Here is an 11989-nt window from a genome sequence, read left to right on the forward strand (position 1 = left end):
TTGTAAAAATTTGGACATAATCTCCTTTAAAAATAGGACTTATCCACCCTTACGGGTTCCTTCTTTCTCAACATTTCGTCAACCTCTTTCAGCAATTGCCACAGCAATATATTCTCAAAAACATTTGATAATAGAAAATCTATTTCTTAAATTCCATATCCAAAATAATTACCAACACAACTTGGCAGCCTGATTTCCATTTTGTTTTTAAAATATCAAATGAATTCGGAATTATGTAAACTTTATATCCATGCAACCGTCTCGGATTAAGCTTTCTATTAAACTAAAAATCATAATTTTTCATTGACTCTAGCTTCGGGAATATAAGCAAAACTGTGACTGCTCTGCAGTGTTCTAAATCCAGAAAACAGCAGCAGCATACAACATTCGAAATTTCATATAAAATCCAAATTGAATCCAACCACCTTCAAAATTAATGTGGTTAAACTTAACTTACCCAAATTTCTTTCTCAATTGGTTCCAGGGTCATACCATTTTTAATGAAAGAGTTACGTAGCTTGGAAGTTAGGTAATTTTCTGCAGAATTCTGTTTTACAAATCGTTAAACACAACCTCTTCCAAGTCCCATAACTCACTTATTAAAACATGGAAAACCCTGAAATTTGAATCATATGTACTAAACATACTCAAATTTCACCTCCAATTGGTTGCATCTCAATATCATTCCAGAATTAAAAATTACATAGTCTCAAAGTTACTGACTTAGAAAACAAAACCTGACTTTTACTGCATAATACATCTTACTTTAAAAATCCAAATCTTTAAAACCACAACTCTAACAATTCTAAATTTTTATGAAATTAAAGTATTAGGACCATAGTTTCATTTAAAATTGGTTCCATTTTAAAATTCAAGCTGGAGAAATTCCAATAGAGGAAACAAGTTTCTGCCGTGTTAAACGTTCTGCAGAAAAACCAGATTTGACATTCATAATTCAAAAATTTACCATAAATCATAAACTTAATGAAAAAGTCTCAAATTCACCAGTTCAAATGCCTATATCCCCAAGCTTAATCTGGACTTGGTTCCATACAATTCCGATAATCACAGAATTAGTTATAGCTTTTCAAATTTCTGACTCAGTTTAGAAATTATGCAGAAAATCAGATTTTAGAATTCAATTTTGAAAAATCATAACTAATTCTTTAGTTGATACGAAACCTTCAAAATTGAGTTTTCACAATTACACTTGATATAATTTCATTAACACTTAAATTCTTATCATTTCAGTCACTATAGAGTCACTGATTCACTTTCAAAGTTGCCGTTTAATTTCAAGAGAACCTGATTTTCAGCAAACCATTTAGTATTCAAAATCCAACCCTTCAATACCCCTCAAAACCAATTCCAAATCAACCACCAACCAAGCTCATTAACATTACACTATATCAAATAATAGCTCAACAGCAACAAATCCAACATAACCCATTAAAATTCAGTAATTCTCAATAATAAGTCATCAAACTATTCCCAATCTACATAATCAATCAATATCACCAATAAACAATTCCAAATCACAATCTCAACCATTCCAATCAAAATTTCAGCCACAATTCAATATTCACATAATCAATCAATTACTCACATCTATTAAATCTATTTGCAGTTATTCAATAAACCTTGTAGGCATTCTTAAATTGAAATCGTTTTGAACCCCCTACCTCGATGTCGCAATTGCAGAATTTGAACACAACTGCCCCATTTCATTTCTAATTTACAGCAGTGACAACAATCCTAATGCAATCAAGGACACCGCTGGAACAGCAACAGCTTTAATTTCGCGGCAATGATGATGGTTGCACCAGGACAAGAATTTGAATCTAATGTAGTCAAGGGCAGAAACAACCCTGGGAATTGACGACAAAGTAAAAACTAAAATTGAATTAAAATAAGAATATAACAACTATACCAGTGCCAAAACAGAGCGTGCAAATGGACAAGTCCCAAAGAAAAGATTAGACCAGTACCAAGATAATAGAATCAGAACCAGCAATAGCCCGGCGTTGGCTTCCGGCACGGCAACACCTTCGCCAATGGCTCCAATTGGGACAAACTCCAGCAAACATCATATAACCAAGGACATCAGAGGCAGATACAGGGTATTTACAGAGCAATAAAGGTTCAAAGATGGTGGTTCTCATGGCTAGGGTTTAACTGACTCACCATTAATCATGGCGGCAACCAGAAATTCCGGCGGCGGCAGCGGCAGAGGAATGGTCCCTCCTCGGTGCGTCACTCTCTCACACACGTCTCGTCCTCTTCCTCTGTGACAACATCAACGAAACCTCTTCTCCCATGTTCGTTTTCCCCGCTGCGGTGGTAGCGGCTTCCACTAACAGCAGCACTGGCGATGGAACTTCCCTCCTTCACGCGATACTTCTCTACTTCGATCACCCTCTCCTCTATGACGGCTAGGGTTTGGTGGTGTGGCGGTCAGACAGCGGCGACGGTGGCTGTGTTCATCACCGGCAACGCCTCTTCCTTCCCTTCCCCTCTCCTCTCCTTCTCATCCTCTGGCTCCCTTTGGTTCGGACTCTCCCTCTCCGTCACTCCCATTCTAATTTTTGCCTTCCCCTTTTATTTTGCTATCAACATATATATGATATACGTTCTTTTGAAGATAAATTGTGAGAGTGGATAAACGTGGGGTTATAAGGAGGAGATGAGTATACCAGTGCGTGTGTGCGTTTAATTGGTTAGGGAGTACACGTATTAGATACTAACAGTACGTATAAAATAAGAAACATAAGACTAGGAAAAATATATACGAGTAATTTAACAATTTTACAAAACATTTATGATAGGATAACAATTTAGAATTTAAATATAATGCTATAAAGATTACTTTTAAAACGCATAAAATTTTATCTATCAATCTATTAACGAGCTCAAATAATTATTTTTAATTTAAATCATAAAGTAAATATACTAATTACATTTTTATAAAATGTAGTTTAAACTCAAAACTAATTATTCAAATTAAATAAAAAATCACAATTTATTTATATTTAGATTTTCAAAAATGCGGGATGTTACATTCTATCCAACTTACAAAAATTTTCGCCCTCGAAAATTGATATAAGATGGAGAAAAGATTCATATTCACATCCCCTTTCGAATATTTTATAGATACCAAGAAAATTATATCACAAACACAGAAGAAAATATATTAGGTGATGCAAAAGTTAATAAAAATAACTTGACGCAAATCAAATTTCAAAATCTAAAATTTAATAGGCACAATGTTCGTTCAGAACTCTTAACAAAGCATGATCACTTCCTCTCGTCGCCTCAAAATTAAACTCCTTATAACTTCGTATACTGACCAGATTCACTTTTCACACGCACAAATCGCGTCCCTAAGAACTAGCGCGTATAAGGAATACGAAACATGAGAAGAGAAAGATAAACGGCACAAAAGATTTATGCGAGAAATTAGAAGAATACTCAAGTTTGCAATTGCACAAGATGGTATTTCACAAGGTTCTGAAGGAATACATGAGATTACCAAACAAGAAGAATATATATAACCAACGAAATGTAGCATAAAGGGAGTTAATTCGAAGCTTAGGAAGGAATTTTGAATCAAACAATTTCAATATAAGCATCATTAGGGAAAATAGTACAACGATTTTGAACAACTTAAATTTGAAATAGAGGGAATTAGTTTATTTTTTTTTCAAAAGAAAATATTTAAATCCAACATTTTTCAAAAGTACTAAATTATGTATAAACAATATGTTATACCGATTTAATTCCAAACCAAAACAAATCACGGGAGGTTTGTAAATTAAAGCTTGTTTGGCACTAAGGACAAAATATTTTCTTTAGAAATCTTGGAGGATACTTAAGTACATAATTAGGTAAGAATAGCCATAAAATTATGGTAAAGTTGGAAGAAAATCAGCCTCTATTCAAAGAATAAATTCAAAAATTAAATTTTCTATAAATCCATAAAAGATAAGTGGTATATCACAGATAAACAAGATTAAACTACATAAAGAAGCTTCAGAGTTTATGTAAGAAAGTCTAGGCTGAATTAAAAATAATCCCATCAAAATTTAAGTAAGGGTTGTGGATACAGTCAAGTAAGAAAAGATTTAAATTGAAATTTTTCTCGAAGAGAATCTGAGACAAGTACTCAAGAAGGAAATTACAAGAAATGGTATGTTGCACCGAGATAAATTAGAGTTCAGAGCAAGGAGCATAGAGTTTGCAAGGTAAGGATAAATGTTCCAAAAGATTCAAACAACAACCAGATACAGAGTCAAGCAAGGACGTGCACGAATGATAATACAAGGTTAGTAAGAAAGAGATAAAAAATTAGAAATTCCATTACAATTAGTAGAGAAGGAGATAACGCTAAGCACGAATAAAGAGCATACGTCGAAACGGAACTAGTCTCTAGAATTTAGTTTCTAACGTCCCCAAAACCTCGTGATTTGCGTGACTTAACACTGCTATTTCGTCTATGATAACCCATTAGTATTTCCATATACATAAATCATTAGTATTAAGCTGGCCAAACTTGATATCATGAGGTATGCAATGGTAAACTAATAGCATTAATCATCAGACAGTCATGCATATAAAACATAAACTCTTGTCATCAGAACAAGTTAGAAAGCATGACAGACACTCAGAGTATGCAATGAAGCATAGTCAGTCCACTCCCAAGGCTCTACAGGAAGGACTGCTCTGATACCATATTGTAACATCCCTTCCAGCAAAATACCTTGCTTAAGTCAGGGTATTTCTACTAGAAAGAACGTTACGTGACCTTTTCTAATATTAACTACTTAATTACTGAGCCTTTGCATCGATTTCTCGTTTCAGTTTTAAGAAAATGCCAGAAAATTTTGTTTTTATTCATTAATGACATGTATCAAGGATAAACATTGCAAATAATAATAACAATCACATAAGTATTATTAATAGTAATTCTTATACATAAGAAGTCATATAAACCCAAATACAACACCTACCCCTCTGTTAAAATAAAACCTCAAAGGAAAAGAGCGAGGTGACTCTATGAAAGCAATTAAAACCATAAAGAAAGCCTACTAATCGCTTGCAGCTTCAAATTGCGTCTTCAAACCTGTCACTGAAAGGGTGGAAAATTTCGGGGTGAGAACCAAACCACATGTTCTCAGTAGAGGTAGAGAATGCCGTGAAAGGAAAGAATAAAACGCAAATAGTTAATTTCATTCAGAAATATTTAAAAGAAAAACTATTTTCATTTGCAGTGATCTTTATTCGCCTTATCAACATTTTATTTTGAAAACCAACGGCATAACATTAAAAAATCCAAAATCTTATAAAGCATCAGTTAATTATCCAAAATTCTAAACCCATATTTTCCTTTATAAATATTTTGAAAAGCTTTCCTAGGCCGTGTGAATGACTAATCTGTTCCAAGCATAGGTTCATTAAGCCTATGCTGAACCAGCTCAATCTTTCATACTTACTAAACCTCAAACACAACCCAATCACGGCCTCAGGCCCAAGCAATTCAACCAACACCCAATTCACCACAATCCAGCCAATCAGTTACAAACACAAGTAATGAGATTCAAACACAATCAGGAGCAATTACATCAAGTATAGCAATTAGCAATTAAACAGGATTATTCACTTAGGCAAACCAATTACAATATACACACCCAAACAATATCACATAGATGCATATGATGAATGTCTAGTCCTAGTACAGGCCATGAGCTCATGTGTCGGTTGGCTGCCCGCAATCCTGACATTTATCTGGTCACGAGTAGTCCCGATTTTCCCAGATACGATTTTCCGTTCCTAAATAAATGCACATATAATAATAGTCGCTCATTTGAGACAGCCTCTGCTTATTACAGGAAAATATATATATACTCTGCTCTGCCCTGGGGAAGCAAAAAATGGCTGTAGGTAACTTAGTTTCTCTACAGAAGCTCTGGGTTGCGTTAAGCAACTAATATATATAAATATAGCTCTGGGTTGCATTAAGCAATTAATATATATATAAATATAGCTCTGTGTTGCATTAAGCAACTAATATATATAAATATAACTCTGGGTTGCATCAAGGAACTAATATATATATATATATATATATATACAAATATCTCTTTACTCTGCTCTGATTTCTCTTTTCTCTGCATCTCTTTACTCTACTCGAGTTGCTCTGTTCTCTGTATCCCTTTACTTTTCTCTAATTACTCTTTCATCTGTATCTATATTACTCTTTTTCACTTTATCTCTTTACTTCACTCTGGCTGCTCTGTTCTCTGTATTTTTCTACTCTGCTCTGATTACTCTTTTCTTTTTATCTCTTTACTCTTTTGTAATTGTAAATATGCAAGCGGGACAAAACCCACGCCCTTGCCAACTGTAACACCCTACCATACAAAGTCTTATGCTTAAGTCATAATTCAGAGATGGCAAGGTATTACGACCTCTAAAACAAAAATTTAGTACGTATAGTAGTATGAATGATTGATTATAACTAGGAGCCTTTGAAGAAAAAGGGGTAAACAAAAACCGCAACTCAAAAGCGCAACACTACGATCACTAACACAACGAGCAAGGATAAGCTAACGCAAGATCATATATATAAAGAGTATCAAAAACAGGAATATCAAGACTCAAAATCTGGCTGCGAAGGTAACCGGTTCGAGCATAGCAATATATACATATAATAAAATAAGGAAAACCCCAAGGAAAATCCAAAGGGACACAAATACAGAAAACCTATTCTCCAAAAATCCCCTCTAGAAGGAGTCGTCACAGTTTGTATTATTTAGTGGAGATAAAAGTATCTAAACAAGATATATAACCCAAAACAGAGTCCCGAGAACAAAGGATCTTCGCTAATCCAGAAGTCTCCAACATGCCTCAACGAGAAGCCTCGCGTCCTGCATCTGAAAACCACAAAATCCGCATGGGTGAGAACCAGAGGTCCCCAGCACGGTAACAGCTTCCACATATATAATACATAATAATAGAGGAAAGCCGAAGGCAATCCTAGAACTTCCTTCAGATAATATCAAAGCTTATAAACAAGCTAAACCGTAAGTGGCAACTGACTAAAGATTCTTCAGTCTAACTAATACTTCCCTTTCCAATTCCTTCAGACCTCCCAACAACCAGCAGGAGTATAATATAGCAAACACAGTTATATCAGACAAGAGATTTACAAATAGGGACAAATAAGGCATTTAGGCAATTAGCAAGTAATATGCAGTCAAATAGGCAATCCGCCATTCTCCGCATCTCACATAATCATCTTTGATCCTCAATGATCATTCATTTTTCCCTTGCTTCACTCGCAAGTTACCATATTCACTAGCCCTTTTTCTCATGCTAGGCATATCATAATGATTTAAGACATAAGTGGTGAGATCGGAGGCTTAGAAGTATGAAATTTGGCTTTTAAAACTCAAAAATCAACTTTGGGATGAAAACAGGTCCACGTTTCAGCGTGTTTTGGTGTTGTGTGAGGAGAGAGAGTGCTGAAAACTAGGGTTTTGGTTTAGTTATGTTGGGCCAAGGGCCCACTTTGGGTCCGGTTGGTCCGGTTTGGCCCGTTGGGTCAATCTTGGTCCGATTTCTATAAAATTGGTACCGAAATTCTCGTCTCAATTTCCTCTATCACATTTAGCCATAAAAATAACATTTTTGGCTTTCTAGAATAAATTCTCATTTATGGGTTAATTAGCCATTAATTAACCGGGTCTTACACCAACAATCTCGTATACCAAATAATTTCTTCTTACAGGAATCATTGAAGTTTTTATCATTAAATAAGCCTTAAATATTGATTTTGATTAAGTCATTATACTTTTGTAAAAATTTGGACATAATCTCCTTTAAAAATAGGACTTATCCACCCTTACGGGTTCCTTCTTTCTCAACATTTCGTCAGCCTCTTTCAGCAATTGCCATAGCAATATATTCTCAAAAACATTTGACAATAGAAAAATGTGACTGCTCTGCAGTGTTCTAAATCCAGAAAACAGCAGCAGCATACAACATTCAAAATTTCATATAAAATCCAAATTGAATCCAACCACCTTCAAAATTAATGTGGTTAAACTTAACTTACCCAAATTTCTTTCTCAATTGGTTTCAGGGTCATACCATTTTTAATGAAGGAGTTACGTAGCTTGGAAGTTAGGTAATTTTCTACAGTATTCTGTTTTACAAATCATTAAACACAACCTCTTCCAAGTCCCATAACTCACTTATTAAAACATGGAAAACCCTGAAATTTGAATCATATGTACTAAACATACTCAGCTTTCACCTCCAATTGGTTGCATCTCAATATCGTTCCAGAATTAAAAATTATAAAGTCTCAAAGTTACTGACTTAGAAAACAAAACCTGACTTTTACTGCATAATACATCTTATTTTAAAAATCCTAATATTTAAAACCACAACTCTAACAATGCTAAATTTTTATGAAATTAAATATTAGGACCAGAGTTTCATTTAAAATTGGTTCCATTTCAAAATTCAAACTGGAGAAATTCCAATAGAGGAAACAAGTTGCTGCTGTGTTAAACGTTCTGCAGAAAAACCAGATTTGACATCCATAATTCAAAAATTTACCATGAATCATAAACTTAATGAAAAAGTCTCAAATTCACCAGTTCAGCTCCGTATATCCCCAAGCTTAATCCGGACTTAGTTCCACACAATTCCGATAATCACAGAATTAGTTATAGCTTTTCAAAGTTGCTGACTCAGTTTAGAAATTATGCAGAAAATCGGATTTTAGAATTCAACTTTGAAAAATCATAACTAATTCTTTAGTTGATACGAAACCTTCAAAATTGAGTTTTCACAATTACACTTAATATAATTTCATTAACACTTAAATTCTTATCATTTCAGTCACTATAGAGTCACTGATTCACTTTCAAAGTTGCCGTTTAATTTCAAGAGAACCTGATTTTCAGCAAACCGTTTAGTGTTCAAAATCCAACCCTTCAATAGCCCTCAAAACCAATTCCAAATCAACCACCAACCAAGCTCATTAACATTACAATATACCAAATAATAGCTCAACAGTAACAAATCCAACATAACCCATTAAAATTCAGTAATTCTCAATAATAAGTCATCAAACTATTCCCAATTTACATAATCAATCAATATCACCAATCAACAATTCCAAATCACAATCTCAACCATTCCAATCACAATTTCAGCCAAAATTCAATATTCACATAATCAATCAATTACTCACATCTATTAAATCTATTTGCAGTTATTCAATAAACCTTGTAGGCATTCTTAAATTGAAATCGTTTTGAACCCCCTACCTCGATGTCGCAATTGCAGAATTTGAACACAACTGCCCCCGTTTCGTTTCTAATTTACAGCAGTGACAACAATCCTAATGCAATCAAGGACACCGCTGGAACAGCAACAGCTTTAATTTCGCGGCAATGATGATGGTTGCACCAGGAAAAGAATTTGAATCTAATGTAGTCAAGGGCAGAAACAGCCCTGGGAATTGACGACAAAGTAAAAACTAAAATTGAATTAAAACAAGAATATAACAACTATACCAGTGCCAAAACAGAGCGTGCAAATGGACAAGTCCCAAAGAAAAGATTAGACCAGTACCAAGATAATAGAATCAGAACCAGCAACAGCCCGGCGTTGGCTTCCGGCACGGCAACACCTTCGCCAGTGGCTCCAATTGGGACAAACTCCAGCAAACATCATATAACCAAGGACTTCAGAGGCAGATACAGGGTATTTACAGAGCAATAAAGGTTCAGAGATGGTGGTTCTCATGGCTAGGGTTTAACTGACTCACCATTAATCATGGCGGCAACCAGAAATTCCGGCGGCGGCAGCGGCAGAGGAATGGTCCCTCCTCGGTGCGTCACTCTCTCACACACGTCTCGTCCTCTTCCTCTGTGACAACATCAACGAAACCTCTTCTCCCATGTTCGTTTTCCCCGCTGCGGTGGTAGCGGCTTCCACTAACAGCAGCGCCGGCGATGGAACTTCCCTCCTTCACGCGATGCTTCTCTACTTCGATCACCCTCTCCTCTATGACGGCTAGGGTTTGGTGGTGTGGCGGTCAGACAACGGCGACGGTGGCTGTGTTCATCACCGGCAACGCCTCTTCCTTCCCTTCCCCTCTCCTCTCCTTCTCATCCTCTGGCTCCCTTTGGTTCGGACTCTCCCTCTCCGTCACTCCCACTCTAATTTTTGCCTTCCCCTTTTATTTTTCTATCAAACATATATATGATATACGTTCTTTTGAAGATAAATTGTGAGAGTGGATAAACGTGGGGTTATAAGGAGGAGATGAGTATACCAGTGAGTGTGTGCGTTTAATTGGTTAGGGAGTACACGTATTAGATACTAACAGTACGTATAAAATAAGAAACATAAGACTAGGAAAAATATATACGAGTAATTTAACAACAAAACATTTATGATAGGATAACAATTTAGAATTTAAATATAATGCTATAAAGATTACTTTTAAAACGCATAAAATTTTATCTATCAATCTATTAACGAGCTCAAATAATTATTTTTAATTTAAATCATAAAGTAAATATACTAATTACATTTTTATAAAATGTAGTTTAAACTCAAAACTAATTATTCAAATTAAGTAATATAACGTTTTATTATTTTTCTATCACCGAAACTTTAATTTTATAAGATTACTTAAAAATATTAATTGATTTCAAAATAAAACTATCTCCGAATCTATTTAATTATTTCTAACAAAATAATTTCTAAAATTATAAAGTTTAAACTTAATAAGATAAAATCACAATTTATTTATATTTAGATTTTCAAAAATGCGGGATGTTATAGTAACAACCCCGATTTTCGAGTACGCGAGATCTTTTCTGAAAGTACGAATTTTTCCGGAAGATCAGTAAGAGGAAAACCTTTGATATATCATCAAGTAATTATGTCATCTTTAAGTTAGAACCTTTTCCGAGACAAGCTCGATAACGCGGTCACGAAGAACCTAGTTTTTGAACCGTATCGGTTAGGAGTTTTGATTCGGTTTTTCGTAAATAGTCTTAGTTTGACAAACCGGACCCGATTTATGAGGGAAGAGAGATAATAGGATGATATTATCATTATATTAGTATTAGAAGCTTCTTGAATGATATTATAAGGTTACCTGATCAGTTAGTTAAAAACAGAAAAACTAGTTTAACCGGGTTCAAAATTTACTGCTGCAGCTTAGCACCAGCACTCTCTGATGACTTTAGCAATGCTAAGGCCTCATTATTCATGTTTTATTCTCATAATAAATATGTTACTAGTGTCATTTATGCTAGTAGCTCAGAAAATAATTTTTAGAGATGTTTTTGCAAGTATTCCGATACATCTAGTTTTAGTAGTTATACACCTGAAATATTTTAATATTATTTTAATCCACCTCCAAACCAACCAATCACAACTCACCCTACACCCCCAAAACCCCCAATGCTGGCTCATTTTCACTTTGTGGCCGAAAATAGGTAGAGAGAAAAAGAGAGAAAAGTTCTTAGTTCCAAATCTTCAAAGCTTGATTTCTGCTAAACTAAAACTCAAATCAAAATTTCAATCCGACCAAAATGATCCTCTCTTCTTTCTCTACATGATCATATGAATTATCAAGGCTGGGATCAAGGTGAGTTGGCTGCACCATCTCTCTTTTGATTCGGTTTCAAGGAAACATGCTTAAATATGTGTTTTCTTGATGTGATTTAGGAGGAAAAAGTGCTTAAGGACCACCTGAAAGTTTAATCGAATTAGGAGCAGAAAAACCAGGTAGGGTGTCACGTGAACGAACTAGGGCAACATAGTTAGTCCTTGAATTGCGAATAGGGTTAGGTATTATATGAAAAGTTAAACTGTTTCAGTATAGACTTAATGAACCAATACTTGGGGCAGGCTAACTATTCATACCGAAATTTACATAAGCTTTAAATACATACGT

The 11989-nt window shown here is 34.8% G+C and overlaps 1 protein-coding gene and 2 long non-coding RNA genes across 10 annotated transcripts in view; 1 reads left to right on the plus strand and 2 right to left on the minus strand.

Annotated features, from left to right (window-relative positions):
- Positions 1-1869, plus strand: part of LOC110264270 — a 3429-nt gene extending 1560 nt beyond the window's left edge. Inside the window, exon 2 of the long non-coding RNA XR_002350130.1 lies at positions 1648-1869. This is a non-coding gene — a long non-coding RNA (uncharacterized LOC110264270). The remainder of the gene's footprint in view (positions 1-1647) is intronic.
- The window catches only part of LOC107609450, a 13812-nt gene extending 10965 nt beyond the window's left edge, over positions 1-2847 (minus strand). For 2 of the 6 annotated variants that reach the window (XR_002350127.1, XR_002350126.1), the window contains exons 1-2: positions 1989-2828; positions 1683-1868 (exon numbers count right to left, since the gene is read on the minus strand). Coding sequence is in view for 4 of the 6 variants with exons in the window: in XM_021106014.1 (XP_020961673.1) it covers positions 1683-1728 (46 nt within the window). In the remaining 2 variants the exon portion in view is untranslated. Of the gene's footprint in view, positions 1-1682; positions 1894-1988 lie in introns of all 6 variants that reach the window. The other 4 variants (XM_016311436.2, XM_021106013.1, XM_021106014.1 and 1 more) reach the window with 4 other exon arrangements.
- On the minus strand, positions 4920-10269 carry LOC107609451. Of its 3 annotated transcripts, XR_001613147.2 has the most exons (4): positions 9842-10269; positions 9646-9731; positions 9339-9525; positions 4920-5125 (listed from the first exon to the last, which is right to left on the minus strand). It is a non-coding gene; the product is annotated as an uncharacterized LOC107609451 (long non-coding RNA). The 3 variants fall into 3 exon arrangements; XR_002350128.1 differs by lacking the exon at positions 9646-9731; XR_002350129.1 differs by lacking the exon at positions 9842-10269 and having other exon boundaries at positions 9339-9550; positions 9646-9672.

Source organism: Arachis ipaensis, chromosome B07 (assembly GCF_000816755.2).
Source record: "Arachis ipaensis cultivar K30076 chromosome B07, Araip1.1, whole genome shotgun sequence".
In the NCBI taxonomy this organism is placed as follows: Eukaryota; Viridiplantae; Streptophyta; class Magnoliopsida; order Fabales; family Fabaceae; genus Arachis; species Arachis ipaensis.